Source organism: Heterocephalus glaber, unplaced genomic scaffold (assembly GCF_053883595.1).
Source record: "Heterocephalus glaber isolate CG9 unplaced genomic scaffold, H.glaber_assembly_v1.0 deba00001461, whole genome shotgun sequence".
NCBI lineage: Eukaryota > Metazoa > Chordata > Mammalia > Rodentia > Bathyergidae > Heterocephalus > Heterocephalus glaber.
The window spans coordinates 32345646-32371698 of record NW_028258308.1 but is presented as its reverse complement, the minus strand read 5'-3'; the positions used below and the strand labels follow the sequence as shown (position 1 = coordinate 32371698).

Here is a 26053-nt window from a genome sequence, read left to right as displayed (position 1 = left end):
TTTACAGCAGAGGCCTCAATGATTGTGTCGCTGTGACGTCTTGGATGGCAAAACAATGGTGTAGCTAAGGGCAGCATGACTCAGTACAGAAAACTCCCATAGAGGCAAAAAGTAATCTGTGGGAAGAAACAAATTTCCCATTAATCTATGAGTTGTTCTTGCTAAAAATGTTTCATTCCCTTGTTGCTAGGAACCTGCTCACATCAGTACTCTCCACTCCACCGTTCCCTGTACTGCCCCTTTACCCCTTCTAGAAGCTGCATTTTCAATAAATAGTGGCAAGCTCCAGGAGACGGTGTCTTAGCCTGATAAGAGCTTTGACTGTCCTGGGCCTCCCATTTATGCATTAAGATCTTGTCTTTTTAATCCTGCCACCATACCCTTGGTCAGGTGATTGGGGGTCTGATCAGTCTCCAATAAGTAATAGTCTGGAAGAATTTTGAGGAGCAACCTAGAAAAAGCCTTAATCACTGAAATCAGCATTAAGATTGATTCTGATGAGAGCTTAGAAGAAATGTAGGGAAAGCCTGAAACTTAGAGATTACTTGAGTGGTATCTACAGCCATACCACCCTAAATGTGCCTGGAGGACAGTTTAGATCTAAACCATAATGTATATGCTTCCTGTAGGCAGCATTTAGTTGAATTTTTAGAAATTCAATCTAATACTGTTTGTTTATAGGAGATCTCATTGTGTTTCCCAGGTTGGTCTCAAACACTTAGAGCTCAAGTGAGCTTCCTGCCTTAGCCTCCCAGGTAGCTAGCTGGAAGTACAGGTACACACCACTGCACCTGATCTAACAGTCTTTGCTTTTAACTGGGGATATATAGACTATTTACATTGGATGTGATTACTGGTATGGTTAGGTTTTAGTATGTCATCTTGCTGTTTTTTAGCCCATTTCCTGTTTTTCTGAATTCTTTTGGATTAATTCAGTATTTTTTATTCCATTTATCTCATTGTGGCAAGGTAGGTATAACTATTACTTTAGTAATTCTTTGGAATTTGTGATACACATTTTTTTTTTTGGTACCGGGGATCAAACTCGGGCCCTTGTACTTGCAGTGTAGGCGGCGGAACCACTGAGCTAAATCCCCAGCCTGTGATACACATTTTTAACAACGTAGTAATATTATACCACTCCACCTATGGTATAAGATCCTTATAATGGTATACTTCCCAAGTCCATGCTTTTGTAGTTCATATGCTTTCATTTTACATATATTATAAACCTTTTTGTTTAAACAGTAAATTATCTTTTCGTGTGTGTATACAGTGCTAAAGATCAGAACCCAGGTCCTCAAGCATGTGAGGCAAAGCATGCTAGGCAAGCCCCTAAAAATTTATCTTTTAAAGAGATTTAAATAAGAAAAGCCTTTCATGTATTTATTGGTGTAAAATAGGTGCTGTTTAACACAGTATTCTTCATTACTTTGTGTAGATAAGTATTTCCCCCAGGCATAATTTTTCTGCTCCAAGGACTTAAATTTCTTGTAGTGCAAGTCTTCTGGTGATGAACTCCTTCAGATCTTGTGTATCTTTAAAGGTTTTTTTGCCGGGGGGGGGGGGGTTGTTGCTGTTTTTGCTGGGTGTAGAGATGCATGTCTAATCCCAGCTGAGGGAGGCTGAGGCAAGAGGATCACAAATTCAAGTCTGTCCTGGGCAACTTGGCAAGAGCCTATAGCAAAATTTTTTTTAAAAAATGAAAAAGGGTGGGGATATAATAAAACTCAGTGGTAGAGCACCCCTGGGTTCAATCCCCAGTACCAAAAACGAAAAAGAAAGAGGCTGGGGGTTAGTTTGCCTCTCATCCATGAGGCCCTTGGAGGTTTAACTCCTTGTACCAAAGAAAGATTTCGGGTTCATTTGTGGAAGATATTATTCACTAGGTACATACAAAGTTTTGTCATTACCCACAGAATCAAAGCCAATGACCTCAAATGGCTCCTGTGTGCTGAGGGCAGAGGTTGGGGTGCTAGGTTTTTCTCAGGTGCTCTTGCTCCCCCTTCAGCTTCAAGCTGCCCCCGCACATCTGCATAAAAGAGTCTTTCTCTCCACTCTCACCTCTTCCCCAGTTTCCCCAGGAGTGCTGCTTGTCACTCAGTAGGAGCCTGTGTGGTTCTCTTCTGTTCAAATTCAGCCACAATCTTAGGCTGGCCCTTTGTCTTTGATTTCCAAGGGAAGGTTTCTTCAGCATTCCTGGCCTCCTTCCTGGGGCCCAATCTCTGCCTTGTATCTCCAGTTGGTTAGAGCTTGAGTTTTCTGCCCCACACCCATCAGTGGTATGGTAGATCCCTTTTTCTGCCTCTTTCTCCCAGGGCAGACAATCTTTGCATCTCTTCTCCTCCCAGCAGCAATAAATATTTTCCTAAATTCTGGGTGAGGAAGATGGGATTAGGTGCTCTTCTTCCAGGAACAGTGAGTGGCCCTTTGCTAGTTACCTGTGGTCATATACTTGCTGTATCTTCCTAAGAGCTTAAGAGAAGGGTCAGAAAATCTTACAGAGCTTTTGTGCTGGCTACCCCACAGCTACCAGTAACCACCTAGTTAGTCTGTTCCAAGGTCGACTTGCTTTGGGGTGTTTCTGTCTGATCCCAGGGCATTTCTGACCATTTTCATTACATGTTTTGAAAATACTCTGAAGCATATTCTTTCTTCTTCTTCCTCTTTTTTTTTTTTTCTCCTGAGATAGGCTCTTGCTGAGTTGCCCAGGCTGGTGTTGAACTTGTGATCACCTGCCTCAGCCTCTCCAGTGCGGGAATTATAGGTGTGTACTATCACACCACATCCCCCATACCCTTAAAAAAAAATTTTTTTTTTTTGGAGACAGGGTCTTGTTAAGTGTCTCAATTGCCCAAGCTGGGGTTGAACTTCTGGCATCATACTCTGTAATGTACTTAAGATGTAGGTCTTCTACATTTTCACTTTCACTCTTTCATTGAAGGATATTATTAAAAACAATAGCAAACAGGTTAAGTTGAAATAGGTCTGAAAGCCTTGCCTGGGCAATTTAGTGAGACCTTATAGGTCACTTGACAAATCTACAAATCATCCTTTTTTTTTTTCCAGTACTAGCAGTCAAAAAAGCATCCCTCTTAATCTTAAGTCTGTTAATAACCCTTTAACATTTAATCATGGAAAGTTTTACAGAAGAAGAATATAAATCCCCCACCATGTATTTATCACTTAGCTTTGATATTACTCTTGCCCCAAATTTTTTTGAAGCAAATTTTAGCCAGTTCCTATCATACTTTAGTAGTTATCTTTAAAGATAAGTCTCTTCCCTTCCCTCCTCTCCCTCCTCTCTCATACCTACAAAAATTAATCCATTAATCATGTTTCCAATTTTTCCATCTCATTGCCAGAGGGCTACAGTAAACACAGATGCACACACACATGGAGAGAGCATCTAAAAACTTAAGTGTCAGTTCCTACATAGCAAGACCTTGTTTAAAAAAAAAAAATGTCCATTCTTTTTCTTTTGCATTTCTATTTGCATTTGAGTCTTATTTTTAAAGAATAATAGAAGCTTGCTGAATCTCTGAAAGGAATTCTAAGAGAAATCAGCACCTACAGAAACCAAAAACATCTACCCAGACAAGTAAAAGTCATTCCTAAGGACTTTGTACTGTTTGGGGAAATGCCCTGAGTATTTCCTATACTAATTATCTAGTGCTACATAACAGATTTCCCCAAAACTTAGTAACTAAAAACAACCTTTATTTTGCAGTTTCTATGGAAGAGGCATCCAGGACTAGCTCAGCTGGCTCTCTAGCTCAAGGATCCTCATAAGGTTGCTGTCACCCAGAGCCCGCATGAGGGTGCATGCACACTGGAGGCTGAGGCAGGAGGACTATGTGTTCAAGGCTGACTTGGGTCATATAGAAAGATCCTGTCTCAAACAGCAGCAGCAATAACTAAAAAGATGTCAGCCAGACCTGCAGTCTCTGGAGCTATGCCTGCGGCTAGAGGATTAACTGCAAGCACACTTTGGTGTGATGAGGAAAACAACTCCCAACCTGTTAGATATCAGATATGCCGAGTTTGTGGTCTTAGAACATCGAGGAATAAAGTTCCAAACCAAAGGAGGAGAGGTTAAGAGAGTTTTATTGGAAAGAACAGCTTCTGGATTTCCAAGACAGGTCCTGAGTTGGTGGCACTGAGGCTCTTTATTAGGGATATTTTTTACAGCAAAACCATAATTTGGATTCAACTACAATTAACCTATAGGATTACAAGTATAGTTGCTTAGCTGATACTGATCCAACAGGGAAGCGAGGCACATAACGAGGGTATATGATGAGCATCATTCATCATTAACTTTAGCTTATTATAACTTCCCCTAGAACAAAGGCATTCCTAGAAGAGGGGGGAGTATGGGTCCAGATGTTCCGGTCGCTCACCTAAGCATCTGATGCCTCTCTGGGCTCCCTGGACTAGACAGTGCTGATTACAGTATCTCAAACTGCTTTTTATCTCTAGGGAGGCTTGTAGGCCTGGATATTGCATCCCCCTCCTGAGGTCTGCCTGGCTCTCTTCACATTGGCCTCCAGCCACAATCTTGGTGTGTCTCTGTCTTCTGCACTTACTCCCTCAAGTGCTCAATCCTTGACTGCCTGTTAATTTCTATCTAATTTAGCTGAGTATAATATAGGGAAATATTGGCATGGGTTTCTATTCTGGGCACGTGTTCTCTTCTGGTTTCCACCAGAACAAGTGAGCAGAGACAAAGGGAGAGAGCAGTGCAGGCCTTTATAATTCTTGAAGAAGGTATATACCGTGTCTTGTTAGTTCTGCTGGTCCACCCTGCCACATGGTGAGAAAGTGCAGCACAGTGAATTCCAGAAGCAAGTACTGGGAGCTATCTTGTATGCTGGCTCCCAGTCTATCCTCTAACCCCTAGTGATTCCTGTCCCTCTCACACAAAAACACATTCCCTCCATCCCAAGGAACACAGAAGCCTGGTGCCATTAAGGTATGGGCTCAAAAGTTCAGGATTTTATTATGTACATTATTAAGTCTATGAACAGATGAGAGACTCCTAGGGTATGATCTTCCCTCTCCCCCAGTGCTGGGGATTGAGCCCTGGGCCTCGAACATGTTAGGTAAGATCTCTACCACCAAGCTACACCCCCAGCTGCAGGTACAGCTCACAAACACAACTCCAGATCTATAAGCCTAAAAGATAAGATAGGGCCACTCCCCATATCCAGCATACCATCATGGGACAGACAAAATTCCCATGGACATTCCTGCTCAAAGCTGTTCGAAATGAAAATCATATACAAATTACTGATCCACAAATGATTCTAAATTCCAGTTAGGCAAGTGTTAGGACTCAGTCCTGTTGCTGAGGAAATGACTCCATGACTCTCAGCTTTGTCCCGGGAGGCCTCAGTTTCACCTTTGTAATCATTTTACGTGAAAGGTAGCACAACTTTACAGCAAAACATTTTTCTTCATTTCTTCCCAGTAGAATTTTGGAGATCAAAAAAGCATTTTATCTCTGAAAGAGTTCACATTGACCATGTTGCTACTGATGCAACTATATCATTTATTTAGTTAATTTTAGAAACACGGTCTTGCTGCCCAGTCTAGCTGAACACCTGGGCTCAAGCAACTCCTGCCTCACTAGCCCCTAGTACCTGGCACTACATTTGAGTGCCATCACACCCAGCAGGTGATGTAATTATTTTTAAAACTTCTGAGTCTTCTGTGAATCTTACTCTATGCCATTACACTTGATATTTCTCAGGCCTAAACAAAGGATTTTATAGACATACTTTTACCCTCATTTTTAAATGACGTTTTCCTGAGAATGTTCTAGATTTGATCTTTGCTGTGAAGTCATTCTTTAATTTTACCATTATTTGTCAAGTGGAGAGGCTGGCTGCTTCTAGGTGAGCCCTGATTCCTTTTTCACAATTCTTTCTTTAGCTCATCCCTCTCATTTTACTGTAAGCCCCAAGAAGAAAACAAGTGGCATTTTCACTACTCTGGTTGGAAATGTTTTCTTAGCTAGACCAATTAATTCATTCTACATAATTGTTCCACGTAATTGTTGGTGTTTCTGAACTTCCTGCCAGTTTAGCCAGTAACGTCCTCCAAGCCCTCCCTCAAAGCTTTATCAGTTTTTTATCCAGTTTCAAGGCACTTCAGGCTTCCAGTAACACTTCTTTTCAAAGCCTATTCCTGCCCCCAAAGTCACTGTCACATTTTAGAATTTTGTTATGGAAGCACCTCACTGTATGCTATATATTGCATTACAAATGAGCAAAAGGGGCCAGGGATTTACCTCAGTGATTCTGCTGCCTGCCTCACAAAGGTCCTGAGTTCCATCCCCGGTACCAAAAAAAAAACCAAACACATAAATAAGCTCAAGGCCTAGCTGACCAAAACATTTATGATCTCACAAATCCTGAGGGCTGAGAATCTGGGAGCAGCTTAGCTTGGTGGTTCTAAGAATTCTCATGAAGCTGCACTCAATCAAGCTTGTTGGCCTGAGCCAACAATATAATAAGCCAATGCTTATTTCTGGGTACAGGATTATGGAAGACTTTTTATTTTTTACTTTATAAGGTTTTGAAGATCTTTTATAATTTACAATCAATGTTTTTTAATGTGGCATAGTTCAGACACAAAAAGTTAAAAATTGAGACAACTTACTAATATTTTCAAACACGTATTAAGTAAGCATCTACTATATAGTACTTCTGCAGGGAAAAAAGACATAGCTTTTCCCCAAGGGATTATTTGGCAAAATAAGAATAGTCACAGTGTAATAAACTCCACAGTAAAGGAATAAAGAAGTGTTAAATGAAGGGTAACACAGAGGAGTCAGGTGAGCAAAAAGGAATAGGGTGGGTGAGCACAGGAAAGAAAGGAGTGACTACAACCAAGTTAATAGCCCTTTATACTCAGTTTGAACATGGTAATTATAGTGCATGAGTATACCATTACAGGTTTATGAGCAAGAAAAGGAAATGAGAGACTAAAAAACATCACCAATGTTTTAATGCTTTCAGAGATTTCCACCTGGAATGTTGCAAATGTTGCAATTAATACAAGGTAAAATTATATGCACTGTAGACATCAGCCAAGTAAACAATAATGCATACCATTCACAAGAACAGTAAAGACTTAAAGAACTTAAGTTTTTAAACTTAAATAACTGTAGAGTAAAGACTCCTACTTACATGATTTTGAAAGGTCTGAATGAATTGTAAAATAGTAACTGTGGAGTTAAGGATTAAAGAGGCAGAAACCAAAAATGTTTTTAACATAGTGAGAAATGATGGCAGTTGGAAAGAAATATAAATAGACTGCCTTCTTGTATATACATTGTTATCCCATTCTTATTTGGTACATTATAAGATGACACATTCCAAAACTTACATGCAGAAATGAGTCTTTTTCAATCCTTTACATCAATATATTCCTATGTATATCAATTTAAAATGTTTATTGTCTTAAACTCAGTCAAGGTACAGCATAATTTTAACAAGAATCTGTTATTGAACTGTTAGGTCACAGTATAACTGATTTAATGTAGAACAGGTAGTTCTCATTTCTTTACTAGTTGCTCTATTCTTTCTCGTCCACGATGAGTACAGTATGTGTAGTTATTCCTATGTCAGCCAGTGACCAGCCTCCCTTTACTTCCAGAAGTCTTCTGGGAAAGGAAGTGAAAAGGCTATATAGAGATGTGTGGTACCCAATTTTCATTAACCAGGCAAATAAAACCTACAAGATAAAAAGCTCAGTCATTACCAAATACTATACACACTTGTATTCCTTTGGATCACCCTGATAATTTTTACATTGTGAAATGGCCCTAGGAGTAATGAAGCAGAACTTTCATTTTTCAAAGAAATTTTTTCTAGAGTTTAAAGGAAAATAATGTTCTCTACTTTCTGTATCCCATGCTGTGAGGAGCTCTGCTCTGCGATGCCCCTATGCCATGCTGCCCTGCCTTAGAGCCAGCAAACTATGAACTGAAACCTGTACAAACTGTAAGCCAAAATAAACCTCCCCTCCTTTAATTTGTGGGTATAGGGCATTGTTTTTCAGTGACAAGAAAGTTAATTTTTTTTTTTTTTGGTACCAGGGATCAAACTCAGGTCCTTGAGCTTGCCAGGCAGGCGCTGAAACCACTGAGCTAAATCCCCAGCCCATCAGTGACAAGAAAGTTACTAAGACAGATTTTGGTATTAGAGAACTGGGATTGTTGCTGTGCCATTACCTCACCATGTGATTCAGAAGCCTTTGGAGTGGGTTCATGGAAGGAGTTTGCAACAGTTTGAAGATGCCAGCTGAAGCAGCCCTAGAATGCTGTAAACTGAGTTTGATGGGAGATTCTGGTCAGAGCTCAGAAGACAGAATGCCAAAAGTCACAGATGGTAAAGGGATTTCAGTTGGGAACAAGGACTCCATTGGCTCAGAATCACTTGACAGTTTTGTCACAATGAATATGTCCAGGCCCTAGAGACTCATATCTTATGACAGCCCAACTTTGTTTGTTTGTTTGTTTCTTGAGACAGGGTTTCATTATGTAGTTCAGGCTGGCCTTGAACTTGCTATGTAGCCAGGCTGGCCTTGAACTGTCAGTGATCCTCCTGGCTCAGGCTCCCAAATGCTGGGATTATAGACTTATGCCACCACACTCGGCTATGATAGCCCAACTTTCAGTGGGCCATAACATTTCCTATCACAAAGAATCTCATAAAAATGATCAAAATTTCCACATACTGTTCCCTACAAGCAATGGCAGCCTCAAAATATGGAATGTTTAAACAAATCATGTTTTATTATTTTAAGAAAGGTAAGTAATAGAGTTTTCTATCCCTTACTTCAGCTGCTAGCTGCCATCCAAGAACCTTCTGATACTCCATGTAACAAAAGTATATCTATCCCAAGTTTGATCCCTGGTACCAAAAAAGAAAAAAGAACAAAAGTATATCTATGTCATAATTTTTAAAGCTCCATTAATTTTCCATATAGGGATATACCTCAATTTAATGAATCCCTACCAACACTTGTAACTTTGAACATTTATTTTCCCAGAATAAATGATCATAAATCAAATAACTGGGCCAAAAACCATAATTTAAAATATTTTTAAAATACAATAATTCTTACAGGGACGTGGCCCAATTTATATTCAGATTAATAAATTAGGAGAATCCATTTTCCCCACATGCTTGCCAAAACTGGATATTATTTCTTTTTTTTTTTTTCTTTGGTACTGGGCATTGAATTCGGGACCTTGTGTTTGCAAGGCAGGTGGTAAAACCACTGAGCTAAATCCCTGGCCCTCTTTTTATTGATAGTGTGCTAAGTAGAAAATGGTGTTCCAGCCAGGTGTGGTGGCGCATGCCTGTAATCTCAGCACTCAGGAGGCTAAAGCAGGGGGATTGCTGCAAGTTTAAGGCCAGCCTGGACTATATAGTGAGTTTCAAGGTCAGCCTGAACTACATAGTGAGATCCTGTCTCAAAACAAAAATGGCAAGAATGATGGGATAAGTGTGAGGGGAGTGTTTTGAGGGGGATTAATGGCAATGTCTCTTTTACTGTAATGCATTTTTAAAATTTAAACATTCACTATGCCTTCTGATGATCGTGTGTGTGTGTGTGTGTGTGTGTGTGTGTGTGTGTGTGTGTGTGTGTGTGTGTGTGTGTGTGTGTGTGTGTGTGTGTTAGATGGGTAGGGTTTAAACCCAGCTACTTTGGAACAAGGAAGATCACAAGTTCAGAACACCCTGACTTAGTGAGACCCAACTTAGCGAGACCTTGTTCAAAATAAAAAAAGGTCTGAATCTAGTTCAGTGGTAGAGCACTTGCCCAGAATCAGTAAGGCCCTATGTTCAATCTGCAGTACTGCAAAAAAAAACAAAAAGGAAATTATACTACAGTGAAGGACTTAGCAAACTTTGAAGGCAAAGATCACAACTCAGAGAAGCTGACCATGCCTACTTATCCAAACACACAGCTGTAATCCCATATTCTGAGACGCTAAAGAGAATTCCAAGTTTGACCCCAGCCTGGGTGACTTAGTGAGACCCAGTTTCAAAATTTTAAAAAGTAACAATAATATAAAAAGGGCTGTGAATGTAGCTCCAAGTGAAAGTCCTTAGTTTGATCTTAAGTAATGAAAGAAAAAAACCCTCAAAATACAAATTCTCTCACCTGTGAACTGCAAGACTTAAAAAACCTTCTTCTCAGTACTCTCCCATTTGGACATCGAAGAGCAACAGTAACTACCTGAGGAATAAAAATGTTCAGATCAAAATTCTAATCCAAACCAAAAATTCAATTCACCGTTCTTTATTTTATTAATTACTACTGCTAGGAAATATCTGTAATCATAAAAGCTCACACAGAGATTTGTAGGACTTTAGCTCTGAGAGTGGTAGAGCAACAACAGGGTCCAGATAAACTTTACCCTAAACATACAAATAATTCTTCCAAAATTGGAAAGTAAACATCATCTTACTGACTGCGATCAGTAACAGCCTTCCAAAGAGGACACCAGAGACTAAGTGCATCTGCCTGCCCAGATACTATCCAGATTGCAACTGGCTTCAAGAGTGACCTACCAAACCAAGAAGACCCAGTGCCACCCATATTCTACAGACAAGAAAAACACTAGGCTGTAGGGAAACCAAAAGTTACCCATCCACTCTGCCTTTGTAGGCTGCATACGATCTCCATCTTTCCAAGCATGTGAGAGACATGAGTTGATCCTGGGTAATGGAGCTTAGGAAGCCTGCACTGCCTTGGACCAGCTGTACCTTCTCCACATATTGACTCACCCAATAATCTTCCCTTTGATAAAACAAACAGCTAAAAAGAACTTGCAAACTGCTACTATACTACAGACAATTATAAAAGGAGAAGATAATGAATTTATTCTGAAATTCATTATATACCTGACAAGAAACACTTTTTTATGTCTAACATCATCAATTGTCCTAGGAGCTACTGGGGATCGTGCTATGTGTAAATGGGGTTTAAGAGCAGCACCTCCCTCAGGAAAGTCACCTTAGGAAATCCGGCTGCCTAGCCCGGGGTGGGGCTCAATGGTGGAGCACCTGCCTGAGTTCAATCCCCAGCATCACACATACAAAAATTTCCACTTCAGTAGTTTAGATATTTGATTTACATCCAATTAAGTATAATGTTCATCTCATGATGAATGGAATCATTATGTACTGCAAACATGTACTAATAAATTTTTTTTAACTCAGTGTAAAGTTAAACTTTATGAAAGTTCTGGGGCAACCCACTTTCCAGTCCTCCTCCTGTCTCTCTTAGGCAGAAGCTTTCTTTCTCCCAATAAATTTTTCCTACTCTTAACCTCCGTTGTTCCTAGAATTCATTCTTCAATTTTAGAGAACACGAACTTGTATTCTGGCTATCTAGCAGGTTTGAGAGTTACATCTCTTCCCCCTATATCATTTTGGAGGTCTTCCACCGAGATTACTGGTCGGAGGTAAGACTTTGCTTTTGTTCCATAGGTTCTAACTTTGGTCTTTTTGCTTCATAGATTGTTACTTTTCATTTCATAGGCTCTGGTTATTTGTTTCATAGATTCTGGTTTGTGTTTCATAAATTCTGGCCTTTATTTGAAAAGTTTCTTAATTTTAAGTTGTGGGGTTTTTTTTTGTTTTTGGTACCGGGGATCGAACTCAGGTCCTTGCGCTTATGCAGCAGGCAGCGGAAACCACTGAGCTACATCCCTGGCCCTAAGTTGTATTTTAAATGTTTGCAAGTTTCTTGTTTTTCTTATGCATTGTCTTTTGTTAAAAATTATGTTTTATTCTTGTTTTCTATATGCTGCATTTGAACTTAGTTGCTTAAAAATGTTGAAAATGGGTCTCTTATGAAATCGTCTCAGATAAAGACAGTTCAGCCTTTTATCTGTCCCTTATAGAATGCCCAACAGTGGTCACTCTGCCAGCTAGTAATTGCCTTTCGGGCAGCTGTCACTCTCAAAGCAGAGGACAGGTTTCTCCAGTTGCCCTCTGGTGAATCCCCACTCCCATTGACACCAAGGGTGGGTGGAATGTTGACCAGATAGGCAATTGGGTTCCTTTCTCGGAGACAGATTTCTGATTGTGTGAAACTAGCAGAAACTGAGGTGACAACTGAGTGGTCAAGGCCAGGGCTACCCTCTGGCAGATACCCAGAGGTCCCTCAAAAGAAACTAGCTCCTGACAATAGCCCGTCCAGGTAATCAGCAGAAAATCTCCACATCTTGTCTCTATCTGGACTCCTCAGTGAGGTGAAAGGGGAACTCTGACAGTGATCATCAGATATCCTCTGTCTCAGAGTGATCTGAAACAATGCCCTCAGAGCCCTTTCTTAAGCCTCCATTAAGAGTTGAGCTACACTTAGTGGTTCCACCGCCTGCCTCGAAAGTGCAAGGAACCGAGTTCGATCCCCAGTACCAAAAAAAAAAAAGAGTTGAGCTACAGGTTTGGACTGTTTCTCTACTACTAATAAGACAGACCTCTAGACAAATGATTTAAAAAACACACATCTTTGATAGATTAAAAGCTACCTGAACCTTCTCTCCCCCACAGGCATGGTCTTCATCATTTATGAGTATAGAAAAAATTACCTTTGCTGATAGGTTGTGGACTGACAGAGTCCTATATGGTGATTTTTGGACATTTAACCAGCTTGAGCTTTATTTGGACTTTTTCTCTCTGCTAGTGAGTTAAAAACTCCCCTTAAACTTTTCTCCAACTTGTTGGGAGTTCATTTGAGAATCCCTTGTAGTCAGGCCGCTCCTCTTTCCAAAAAGTCAGACTAAAGCAATTTGCAACAATTGTTTTGTCTTACACTAGGGAAAATAGTAATCGGTAACTTGCATTTGTGTTTTTACATGCTAACTAGAATATGGGACTATTTTGGTCAGCCTTTCTCTTCATTCATGGGTGCGCAGGAAGTTGATAAAGAGTGCCTTTACTGGGGCCAGGGATTTAGATTTAGCTCAGTGGTTCCACTACCTGCCTGGAAAGCGCAAGGTCCCGAGTTCAATCCCTGGTACAAAAAAAAAAAGAGTGCCTTTACTATGTAGATTGTGGCTGCTACGAGGACCTATGAGTTTCAAATACTTAGGGAATTTAAAATGGACCTTAAAGGAGTAGCCTTGTATTGCTGCTAATAAAAGTTGCCTAAATGACTAGACAGACAACAGAAATTTCTCAGAGCTTTCTCTGCCCTAGGGTCCAGGGCAGAATCTCTGACCTACCATCTCTGGAGGTGATATCTTTTGCAGAAAAAGTGCCCTGATTTGACTGTTGACTTATTCTCCTCTCTCTTTCAAGGAACTAGATAGCAGTGGTTTAAATCTCTTGGTTTGCTAGCAATACTTCCTTCTCTAGACCTGATTGTTAGGCTGAAGTCAACTGTAACTTGCGCTTTAAGAGTACCTACTAGAGTAGGATATGAGTTCCCTGAGGAAGATAAGATCACACGCTGGTAAAGGGTAGACAGTCCAGTCCAGTTTTATTTTCTGGTTCTCTCTCCAGATGGTAGCTACCTACCCTGGAGTGGTATAAACCTTGGGTGATGCCCAGGGAGCACAGGAATCAAGCAGAGACTTATGGGACGCCATATTTGTTTCTCTTGATTCAGATTAGGAGCTCCATATCTGAACCTCTTACTCCTTTGAAATATATTAAGGAGCAATTTAGTATTTCTCTACACCCTCACATGGTGTGCCTACCTCCTAAAGCCAAGTACACAGAGGAAAGTACTATGATGCTATCTCAATTAGAATTATGCTGTAAAACAGAGAAAATGGTGAAAACCATCTTGAGATTTTCTTTACATTAAGAAGTAATTCTTGTGTTCAAATAAATGTGAGACATAGAAAAATGAGAGATACCTCACCCTTAAGACATTCAGTACCTCTAAGCCTGAGGCTACTCCTCACCCTAACCACCAGATGCTGAGGGTGGAGTTTCTAAGCCAGCCATAATTAACCTCCATGAGGCTGTATCCATCCTTAGGTAAGTTGTTCAGGTCCCTCAAAGAGAACATCCCTTCCAGGAAGTAAATGGCAAATAATGGGACAACCTGTGTACATGTGTCTTTTTCTCTCAGTGATCTAAGACAGATCAAATGAGACCTAAGAAGGTTTTCAGATGACCCTGCTATGAACATGGAGGCCTTTAGGACTTACTCAGACCTATGGACTAGATTACAAAGATGTACTGTTGCTCTTAAATCAAATATCGATTTCTAATGAGAGACAAGTAATATTACAAGCTGCTACTACATGTAGAGATAAATATCTTAATTTTTGAAGCTCAAAAGACAGGCAGCCAGGGGAACAACTGGTTCCTACTGGAACACAAGTAGTTCCTATACAGAACCGCTACTGGCCTGCCAATCAGATAAGAGATTAAAATAGAAGACATTTTCAGGCATGTATTCTTGAAGATCTAAGAAACATGAGAACTAAGCCCTTCAGTTAATTTAAATTGTCAACTATTTATCAGGAAAAATATGAGGACATCCCTGGATACTGATATGATAGAAGGAAATACTACAGATTTTTCCAAGTTAGTCCTGTAATATGTACATGGTATGCTGTTATGTGCCCCCTCAGAAGAGCTTTCTAGCCAAGACATCTGCTCTGCTGAATTTTCTAACAGACGGGTTATAATGTTTCTGGATCTAACGCACAACTTTGCATCCTTGAGGTAAAATATTTAGGTCTTATTATATCTAAGGGAACCCAAAGACTGGGGGAAGAAGGAATTAAACCAATTCTTTCCTTTCCACAGCCCAAGACTCTAAAACAGCTAAGGAGATTCCTGGAAATTACAGGCTTTTGTGGCTTTCAGATAGCAGGATGTAGTGAGATTGCACGGCCCCCCTATCAGCTTATAGAGAAACCCAAAAGACAGATACCCATATTTTAACCTGAGAACCTGGGTTCCCAGACCGCACCAAATTCCAGAAGCTCAAACAAGCACTTCTAAGTGCCTGCCACAGGACACCGGTTCAGTTTGTGTGCTAATAAAAGGTGAGACATGGCTTTGGGAGCGTTTCTACAAAATCAGGGACCTGCTCAACAGCCTGTAGGGTTTTAAAATCATAAATTAGATATTAACATTCAGAGTAATTCATTAAAAGCGTAAGCCCTAAACAATATAGTTAAAACACTTTCATTCTCTTTCAAGAGGGAAAAAGCAGCCATTCGGGTTCTTTGATTATTGGTTTGATTTTCTGCCTGGCAATGCAGCTGGAGTCAATCATAGCTTTTGTCTCTACAGACATGGTTTGCTAAGGATCACAGATCCACTCTGGAAAAGCTCCTGATCTTAATTGTCCTTCTACACCTGAGACGCTTAAGATTTAGTTCTTGTGCCATACTTAAAGGCACTCTTCTGTCCCTTTTCCACTGCTCTGCCCCTGAGAAATAATGCAGTTTGATTCAAGGTACTTCCCTCCTCTGTGGCTGCTGGATTTCAAGACAAAGCTTCCAGAATGGTGAGCTTCCCCTCCCTGGAATCCTTCCAGAGTAAAGCTGACCTTCATTTATCACTGGGCCGTATAGAAAACTGGTTTAGGTTTAATCCTGAAACTCTCAAAAGATAAATGTAAAAGTTTTAGTCTAGATTTATGTGTCTTTCAGACCTCAGGCAAAATTAGGGAATGGTAAGAACAGCTAACCCAGCTCTGGCCACTTCCTTGCACCTCTAGTCAGCTGCCACTGGTACTGGACGAGATAAAGTCTAAGGGGCACCTTAGATTAGGCACAGAACAAGAGAGACAGGGATGCCTTCTTTTCCTTTTTTTTTTCAAAATGGAAAAAACTGTCATAGGTAGACATCTGCAGCACAGCAGGTTGGAGCCTTAACAGGCCTTCTTCCTTTACTGCTTGGAATTCATACTTAGCTCTAAAGAGTGTCACCTAGTCTCTTCTACATGTAAACCTGGCCTGAGTGGACCTCCACTGAAGATAGTTAAAATTCTTTAACAGTCTGTCCCTTTAGAAGGAACAATTACATGTGGCTGTCAAACAACTGTGGCTATAAAAGCAACCATGAGAAGCCTGTATAGCTGGGTATTCCAGTCAGATAGTGTCAGCTTAGGGCCCATCTTAAAATGGTCTTTGCTTTCACAGGTGTAAAAGATTTTTATTCTTTTTGATTCTTATTATAAGAGATCTCTGTTAATTGATCTACAACGTTCTGACTAGTCTTTTATAATTATAAACCTAAAAATTATAAAATTTATTATACTTCTGCTTGGCCAAATACATCTGAATGCACTCTGGTTTATAAATAAGGTGTCTTATGTGTGTGTGTGTCTGTCTGCTCAGTTGGTTAAAACACGCACAGCTGTTACATTTGAGCTTTTTTTTCTTTTGGCATTTTGGATTTTTTAAAATGTTTGCCTGTAACTCAAGTTGGCTTATAGATAAATGTAATTAAAGACATGCTTCCCCAGGTTGCCAGATTATCCAAATGTCAACTGGTTTTACAAATGCAGTACATATTCTTGTCTAAGTATAACTTGGAAATCTTTCATTGGTCAAAAATAATGTGTTAATTGTTATGATCTGGTTCTAATAGGTCATCTAAAGATTTGTTAAAATAATAAAGACTCTTGGGCTTAGGAAAACTACTGGACAGGACTTCCCTTGGTAAATAAAGGAGCGGCTGCCTGGAAAATAATTTATTCCAGCCTTTGTTCACAAAGGGGACCCCAATATAGCCTTGTGGGAAATACACTGCTAAACATATCATTGTGATATGTATACACTGGTCATGGTCTAAGTCTTCTGTGGGAAAACAAGGTTTTATTTAAAATGCTGTTGGTACAAAACAAAATTAAGGGACAAAGGGTTTCATGTAACTGACACTTATTGTTATTTCATGGTGTATGTATTCATGCCTTCTGGGTGTACAAGTCTTCTAGGATACTGCTTATGGTAATGATCTTTTTTGACTCAGGTATCTGCCTTTCTCTTACACTCCAGCTACTTGTGATAAGAGGTACATGTCAAGCCAGCATGAGATAACCAGCCAGATAACAAAATTAGAGGCTAGACATTATGAACTCTTAAGGTACATTTATAGGCCAATATGTATATTCTCTTTAGATGGCATCCTACTAAAGGATAACAAGAGTTTTCTTTATGTCATTTAATGTCTTGTGATTAGATGGAGGTATTTTACTGAAAGACTGTTCCGTACTAAGATGGACATGTAAGTGTTACAAAGAAAATGTCATCATGATTGTCATGGTAAAATACTATGTGTAGCTCTTGATCTGAAGTTTCTCTATATAATGTATAACTGTTGTCTATTAACTGCAGGGATTCAACTAAATGACCATGGTTGGTAAAATAACAGCCCTGTAACTATGCTTTATATTTCAAAGTAATGTGCTTAATGTCCAGACGAAATTATAATAGTTAATCTCATTGCTCCTACTGAAATACTTATGTCACTGATCTTCTCTTCTGGGTGTTTAACAACTAAAGTTTGGAGACCAAAACTAGAAAGGTAACTGGGCTATGAAAGACAACCAATATTTTGGCCCTGGCCCCTCAAGGTCAACAAAGATCCAGGACAGAAAGGAACCTTTCCTACAGGACCCTACATCTTTGGTAAGTCACTCAACCTCGTGAGAAGGGAGATTGCTGGGCACCAGAGGACAGATGTACCGTGTACCAAAGGAGGGTCACAAAGAGGGAAAAATCTCCCATGCTTTCACTGAAAGCAACATTGTCAAGCAAGGCTGTGACCCATCCTGATGGCTGACACACAGAGGAGCTGAGAGGCTCTATGCACGTTTCCAAAGTAATGCCTGAGGAGACTTAACTAACCTTAATAGACAGCAAGAGTTTCATACTGATTGACACAGGACTCACTTTAACTTGGTCTTAAACACCCAGCAGAAAAGCATAACCAAAAGAGGTATAAAATAATGCCACAGTAATAAAGCTAGATATAAAAAGAGGCTCCAGTCACTGACCCCTTCTGGCAGTTTCTAGCTATACCAGTAGCTGACCACAGTTATGGATCATTAGGAAAAAACTATGGTAGTGTAAGAGCCAGCAGGTTAAAATCACTATTTCAATTTCTAAGTGTTACTTTCTTCCCAACCTGCCCTTCCATTCTAGTGTGCTCATGCTTAGATTATACATGCTCTAACTTCTTTAAGAGTTTTGTTTATTCTTGCCTAGAGGCTGCCAAACTCCAAACAGTCATACAAATGGAACCAACAACAAATGTGCTAGACTTCTTTTACCAGGATCCACCAGACTGACCTTGTAAACAGCTCATAACTGCTAAACTATACAATACGACTTCTATGTTGGATTCTGAACCTTCTTATCCTCTTTGTGGGAGGTTATTACTAGTTCCTCCCAGTAGAAACACTTGATGGCTATATTCATAGCAATCCTGCTGACCTTATAATTTGGCCCATGTATTCTTAACTGTTTCTTTGGCTTTGTCTCCTCCAGACCCCAAGCTGTAAGGCTACCCAAGATGACAATGCCTGGCGCCTACTGAAGGTCTTTAGATAGACCCTCTGTAGAGTAACTCTGACTGCTGATCACAACTATGACCCTCATCAGCTGGAAGTAGCCAGACCTGTCTTCTCCCTTTGCCACCTCACAGCAGTTAGGGGTACTTCTTCAGAGGGGGGAATATTGTAGATAGGTAACTTAATTAGGTATCTTGTAGGCAGTTAGACTGAACCAGCCCAGGAGGAGCCAACGTGGAAGACAATCAAGACACATTCACTGAAGGCCGAAATTGTAAAAGGAGAGAAACTACTACACTCTTGTGCTTCCCCAGGGGACAAAGAGCAGTGATTAATATTCTAAACAGGTATCAATCACCTGGGGAGGGGCAAGGCCTTAACCCAGCCTCTCCAGGAAATATCCCTTACCCCCACCCTTACTGAAGATCCTTGTACGCTTGCTACGTGACTTGCCCCCCCATTTGATCCCCATTTAATGAATATTACTTGGGTGACTGTACTTGTACTCTTATTGGTTGGTCATGGTTTTGTCCCACCTCATAAATTCCATTGGGTCTTACAGTTTTGTCCCACTTTGTACCCGCCTCACCACATGGCTTTGCTGTATAAAACATCTTTGAAAAGTGGGGTGGGCAGGCAACCCACTTTCTGGTCCGTCTTCTGTCTCTCTCAGGCAGAAGCTTTCTTTCTCCCAATAAATTTTTCCTACGCTTAAAAAAAGAAAAAGAAAAAAGAAAGTTCTACTGCCCTGCTATATTATGTCTACCAAGGAAAAAATTCTGTAATAAAACAAATCATAAAATAAATAAATCACATACTTTTAAAAGCCAACTTTGCTTGGTTGGAAAAACAATAAAATTTTTCCATCAAGGTTTTGTTTACACTGCAATAATGTGACAGCAAAATTAAAGCTAACTGCCTTATTTTTTTAAAAAAAGCTAACTGCCTTATGAGAAACTACAGTTAAAATTTAGTGAATATTTTTCATGATGAGATAAATACTTGAGAGAAATGAACTGTTTGAAATCTAGCAATTATTCTATTACAATCACTGGGAAGGTTGGTTGTACAGTTTCTCCTACTATTACTGACAATGGAGTAGGCTGACATAGCTAAAATGTGTGGGCTGCAATTCATACTGGAAAAAAAATCAGTGTCCTATGCCTGGTGTGGTAGTGCATGCTTGTAATCCTAGCGCTCAAGAGGCTGAGGCAGGAGGCCAGCCTGGACTACATAGTGAGTTCAAGGTAAGCCTGAACTACATACTGAGACCATCTTAAAAAAGAAAAAAAAGTGCTTGCCTCGGCAGCACATATACTAAAAAAGGAAAAAAAAAAAAAAATCAGTGTCCCAAACACAAACTGTTAAGTGAAATTTGATTTAAAATTAAAATTTGTTTCCCAGGGACTTAGCTCAGTGGTTCTGTTGCCTGCTTCACAAGTGCAAGGTCCCGAGTTCAATCCCTGGTACCAAAAAAATATTAAAATTTGTTTAAGACAGCATTCAATAATGAAAATAGTTGCTGTGGTAATATGGTAACATTATATGATGATTTACAAAATTATTTTCAAATTACCTTAAATTCTAAGGTTACTGTCTTTAAAAGCAGAACAATAACATATAGTGACTATTAGGTGGAGAGTTCTGTACTCTCGTTAATTATTTTCTTCTCTCAGACTGGAAGAAATCTAACCATCTCCATATTTTAAAACTATTTAAATTACAATACTTAACATTTAAATCAGGTAGACTGCTTAAGTGAGTACTGCATTAGTTTCTAGACACGCCCCTCTACTATCACATCCACATTAGTTCCCTCATCTTTTAGTCCACTCCTGTTATTCAGGCTTCCAGGAAAACAGGAATTTTCTCATATAGCTTATTATTATAAAGCAACAGTCACTTCATATACAGAAAAAATACAGATACAGATAGATGATAGACAGTGAAAGCTTCATCTATTTCTGACAGCCTTTAAAATGAATGTTAGTCCCTTCTTCCAACAAAGCAGAATTATAAAAATGTCCCTCTGTGAATACTCCCATATAGATCAAACTTTAATAGGGAAATAGAATTTCCTAAAAATTATAATTTCCAGTACTCTTAAAAGTAAAATTATTCTTTTACATATATATCATAAAACTTATGTAGACTTAAATATGTTTGTCATGACAGAAGCAAGCTAATACGTATGATGATGTATAATGATGTCATATGAAATGTAATGATTAGGATACCAGATCAAAATTGTTAGGCTGATAAAACAGGAAAGAGTATTTTTCAGAAAGCCAAAAACATGACTATATGATATACAAAAAAAACAAATCCCAGTCAGGCACAAGGGCACATGCCTATAATCCCAGCACTCCGGAGACTAAGGCAGGACGATTGCCTCAAGTGTGAGGCTAGCTTGAACTACACAGTGAGAGCCTGTCTCAAAAAAAAGGGAAGACAGACAGATACCCCAAAATCCCATTCTTGGCTCTATGCATGCCTTCTTTACATTAGAAATACTTTATTAGGGTGATAGGATAGAAGATGGATTGGAAGGCACACACTAACCAAAAGTGAGTGCTTTTTCTTAACTTTTATGATGATGTTTACAGTCTATTTTCATTGTTCTGAAAACTGCTACAATGGGCAGGAAAAGATAGGCAGAGAAGTCCAGAGGGAATAGGCCAATGATGGAGAACCTTTCAGAGCTTTCAATGTTACAAACAGCCTGCTGCAGCATGAGTGCCATAGATTCACCACCACTGGATTAGGCTGACTATACAGCAACAGGTCAGTAGACCAGCACTAAAAATGGTAAGGTCTAGGTCCATGACAGGAACAAGAATTAGCGACAGAATAGGACATTTGAGTAATCCAAGCTTGTGAATGGTTAATGGAGAATTAGGTTTTGTGCTTAAGTCTTAGAAATGTACAGTAGCAACTACAGATAGAAAATGCCTTGCCCAATGATGAGTCTATCAAAATCAGAATATTCCAGTATTTTTTATCCTTTTCAGGCTCACAAACCTGAGAATCTAAAGAAAAATACTGTCTTATGTATGACCACCAAAAAGTGCCGTTTCAAAGGATTCCCTGACAGCCTGATGTCTGTAATCTGTAGACCTTCAGTGACAAACTGGTGTTCTACAGGAACAATATCACATGCTTCAAAGCCAGGGCAAATTAAGAAACTATATTTCTTGGAAAACCAAAGCTATAATTATTTATGTTATAAAATGGTTGCTATGGGTACAAGGGATTTATGAGAAGTGGAGATCAGGACAACATATTTAAGGCATGGATCTGTCAGGTATAACGGGAGATAATGAAGTTTAAAAAACTTTTTTTCTCCTAGGGGTTCAGGATCTGTATTGCTTACTTCATTGTCTCTTCCTTTGGATGACTTTCAGATTTTTCTCAGCTATTCAAAGTACTAAACTTGAAGTTAAAATGTGCTGGCAAAAATGAGACCCTCCCAATTGCTTTCAAGGTTGCCTCAAAATGTTTTCCAAGAAGTACAATAATAACAGTTGCTAACCTTCAAGAAATGGAAAGCTATGACAGTTCTCCTGGACATACTGCCCAAAAGACTTACAAGATGTAAAGATGTGTGTTTCCCGTATCTGACAAGTGTCTGTAACTAAGCTGGCCCAGGGCAGGAAGGCAGTACCATGATAACAAAGCAGGTAGGAGGAAGGCAGCTCAACGTTGGAATAGGCGAGTCCCAGCCCACCCCCATAATGGCAGACCATTCTGAAAACATAGCTGCAGTCTTCTTCTCTAAAGGAGGAGTTATAATTTGAAGCATCTGCCTATTTTGATTCTGTTTTAATGAACAGCTGACTGCTGACCTAAAGTTCTAGAAACGCTTATGTTTACTCTATATCTGCCTCAGGCGGTGGGTGGGCTCTAAAAGACAACATAGCCAACTGAAGGCTTCTAAAACAAGACTCAGCTGAGGAATCTGAAATGATGCCATATTCAGAACAAGACTTAATTACAGTGCAATCACATGAACATGCTATCTTTTCTCTCTAAACTCAAATTTAGATAAGATATATTTACTTGATGTTAGGCAAAATGGAGAGTATAATTTTTAGAAAATAAATAAGCTTACTTCTTTAGCTGTTTCAGAAGGTTCTTCAGGTAAGTCAGGAACCTAAAGAAATATAAGTAAGTATTGGTGAAAGGAATGTAAACATGTACAAGAAGCCTTTAAAAATAATTGCAATGAGAAGAGTTCCTACAGTTTACAGTGTAAATGAGAGCTGGGGCTGGAGGTGTATGTAGCTCAGCGGTAGAGCCCTTGACTGGCAAGTCCATGGTCCTGGGTTCATTACCCAGTGAAGAAAAGGAAGAGGGGGGTGAGGGAAATGAGAGTTCAATAAACATTTTTGGATAAGCAAATTTGTGCTAACAATACATCATAAAAATAAGATTTAAGATGACAGCTACTGGACCAGGGATTTAGCTCAGTGGTTTCACCACCTGCTGAGCAAGCGCAAGGACCCGAATACAATCCCCAGTACCAAAAAAAAAAAAAAAAAAGATGACAGCTACCAATCATGTTCTAAGACATGTAAAAATGTACTGTTTAAAGAAACAGGAAAAATTTTTTTCTTTTTGGTACTGGGGATCGAACTCGGGTCCTTGTGCTTGCGCAGGAGGCAAAACCACTGAGCTAAATCCCCAGCCCCCAGGAAAAACATTAATATGAATTAAGTTCAGTAAGATCCTAAAATTACTTAATACATACATATACACATTTTAATGAATACCATTTTTTCTTTTTCCTCATTGACACTCCTGGGGGACGCAATAGCAACCATTTTCTCTGGTTGCTTTTGTCATTTACTCGTGTTTTCCTGTTTCTATTAATGTATTAAGAAATCAAATACTGAGACGATTTCCTCTCATAAAATTAACTTTTTATTGTTACTAACAGCTTCACTTCTAGGGACCCTTTTTTATTTCTTAATACACCATTCTGTCTTACACCAATCTAATAAACACTATTTGCATTTACAAAATAATCCATTTTTTTCCCTTGGTATCAACAGTACACAACTAACTATCAACCAGAATTTCCCGTCAGCATGAGGGTTATTAAAAAAAAGCAAAGAAATTCACATTTTTGCCAGGTGTGATGCTCACACCTGCAATCCCAGCACTTGGGAGGCTGAGGCAGACTCCTCAGTTTGGTTCAGAACCTTAATATTAGTGTTAAAAAAGACAAGTGATTCATAGTGAAGATGATCATTTCTCAGGTAGTAAGAAGACATGGTCTTCCCCCAGTAAACCACCTCAGCCCAGAGAACCATAGGGACACAATGCAGTGAACTAGCACTACCTAACCTCTTTCTGCAAGGGCTGGTCAGCAGGTGGCGGAACTTGGGTTAAAGGATTGGGCAAGTTTCGTCTCTTAGCGGCTTCTCTGTTTGATGTTTCAAAAGATGACTGGCCCACATTTTCAAGCACCAAATCTTCATCACCCTGTTCAAAAATAACAAAAAATTCTTTACATCAATTTTATTCTACACAAAATGATTATTTATTTTACTATAATGGCATTATTATTTTTAAAAAGTCATCATTAGACCCCCAAAAATTTAAGCATTCTCTCCTTGGACTTTTTTTTTTCTTGGTACCGGGAATTGAACTCAGGTCCTTGCACTTGCGCAGCAGGCAGCGAAACCACTGAGCTAAAGTCCTGGCCCTCTCCTTGGGCTTTTACATGGGGTTTAATATTTTGTAGAAACTACCATAAGCTTATCCAGTTCTGGAGTTTCCTCTGATAGACAAGAGGCTAATGGGGCCCTTTCTATCTCTGATCAGCCCCTAAGCTTCTCAGTAGGATGGGAGAAAGAAAAAAGCTGAATGATATCCTAAAGGAAGCAAGACAGTATTAGGGAGTATGTTTTCAAAGGCTGTGAAAATAGAATATATGTAAAACCCTATGTCTTCATATGTGGCCATACAAGATTTCCACAGCCAAATGTGGTCTTGAATCTGATTATATATAAACATAGTCAAGTTTTCAAATTCAAACTCTGATCTTCCATTTTAACTAATCACACAAGGAGATAAAGTATTTTTTTTCCAGAACTTACAAAGAGTACTTTCTTTTGGAGGGTTTTATTTTCATTTTTGTTTTTAAGACAGTATCTCATTTTACAGTCCGGACAGGCCTAGGGCTGGAGATTTAGCTTAGCTGTTCCGCCGCCTGCCTCAAAAGCGCAAGGGCCCGAGTTCAATCCCCAGTACCAAAAAAAATAAAAATAAAAAAGCCAGAGACTGGCCTCAAATTCAAAATCCCCCTGCCTCAGCCTCCTGTGTGCTGGGATTATAGGCATGCACCACCACATCCTGCTAAGATTACTCTTTATTAATATTATCTACTAAAATTTTTCCTTAGCAAAATAGTTTACTTAAATGTCAAATTCTCAGACATATACTTACTCGCTTAGTAACTCCTTCCATAACAACTACGCTTCTAAGAGAAAAAGTTCTCTTTATCACGCTAAAATATTCACCATTGAGGTAAGGTTAATCCCTCTTTATCCTAAGAAAATTTGGTGGAAGGAATATGGAGAATAGGAATCAAGAGATCTTAATGCTAAAAAATTAACTTTGCCAAGTCCAGTTCAGACTACTTCCATGCAGCCTACAATGCTGGAGCTGATTCTCTAACACTGTGCTTCAGCTCCGCTTCTCATGTTCTCTGACATACCTAAGAGCCTTAAGTTTACTAATAGTTGAACCTGTCCTTGGCTTCTGTTGTCTCCACTAATCAGGTTAAAATATGTACCAGTAGTACCATGAAGACAGCTTAAAAGTGAGGGGTAGAATGACTAATTCACCTTGGACAAGGCTAAAATCAGTACTGCAAGCCGGCATGGTGGTGTTCGCCTATAGTCCCCTCTGACGTGGGAGGACCACTTAAGCCTAGGAGGTAAAACTAGCCTGAACAATACAGTGCACCCTGTTCAAAAGCAAAATCAACCTACCAATGTCTACCAACCACAACGCTGAACAAGAAGGCAAACTGAACTCGAGTGAAATCACTACATAGAGCAGTTGTATTTTCTGTGCCCATCTTTCACGTTAATTTTATTACCTATGGCTTACTGTAAGAACCTTGTTTATCTTTACTAGATCATTTTCTTTACAAGACAGTAAAATATGCAATATAAACAAAGAGCCAATAACCAAAACACCAAAAATGTCTTTGGAATAGAAATGGGCCTTACACATAAAAATTGTGGCCAATTACTCTAAAACCTCTATGAATATCCTTTTTTAAGAAACTTAAAATTATAAACTTATATTAGATAATGACATAATTTGTCCTCAATGTCAGAAGGAAAAAATAATCAAAGGCTAATATGACTTCATAAGCAGAGTCAAACATAATAAATATAATGTGAGCTTAATATTTTGGGGTCTAAATTGAGAAAAGATCAGAATTTCCTTAAAACTGGTTTCTTTACAGTTTTCTTGAAGACTGCCTTATGACTGAGCTTTTCTAAGATACACG

General features: G+C 39.3%; 1 protein-coding gene across 6 annotated transcripts in view; it reads right to left on the bottom strand.

Annotated features, from left to right (window-relative positions):
- Positions 1–6996: 6996 nt before the first annotated feature.
- The window catches only part of Ubxn8 (UBX domain protein 8), a 31094-nt gene continuing 12037 nt past the window's right edge, over positions 6997–26053 (bottom strand). The window contains exons 5-10 of one of the 6 annotated variants that reach the window (XR_015453474.1): positions 23872–24009; positions 22634–22675; positions 19112–19232; positions 10186–10260; positions 8248–8338; positions 6997–7743 (exon numbers count right to left, since the gene is read on the bottom strand). Coding sequence is in view for 3 of the 6 variants with exons in the window: in XM_013076113.3 (XP_012931567.1) it covers positions 7585–7743; positions 10186–10260; positions 22634–22675; positions 23872–24009 (414 nt within the window). In the remaining 3 variants the exon portion in view is untranslated. Of the gene's footprint in view, positions 7744–8242; positions 8339–10185; positions 10261–19111; positions 19233–19263; positions 19986–22633; positions 22676–23871; positions 24010–26053 lie in introns of those variants that run through there. The other 5 variants (XR_002386373.2, XR_002386372.2, XM_087217235.1 and 2 more) reach the window with 5 other exon arrangements.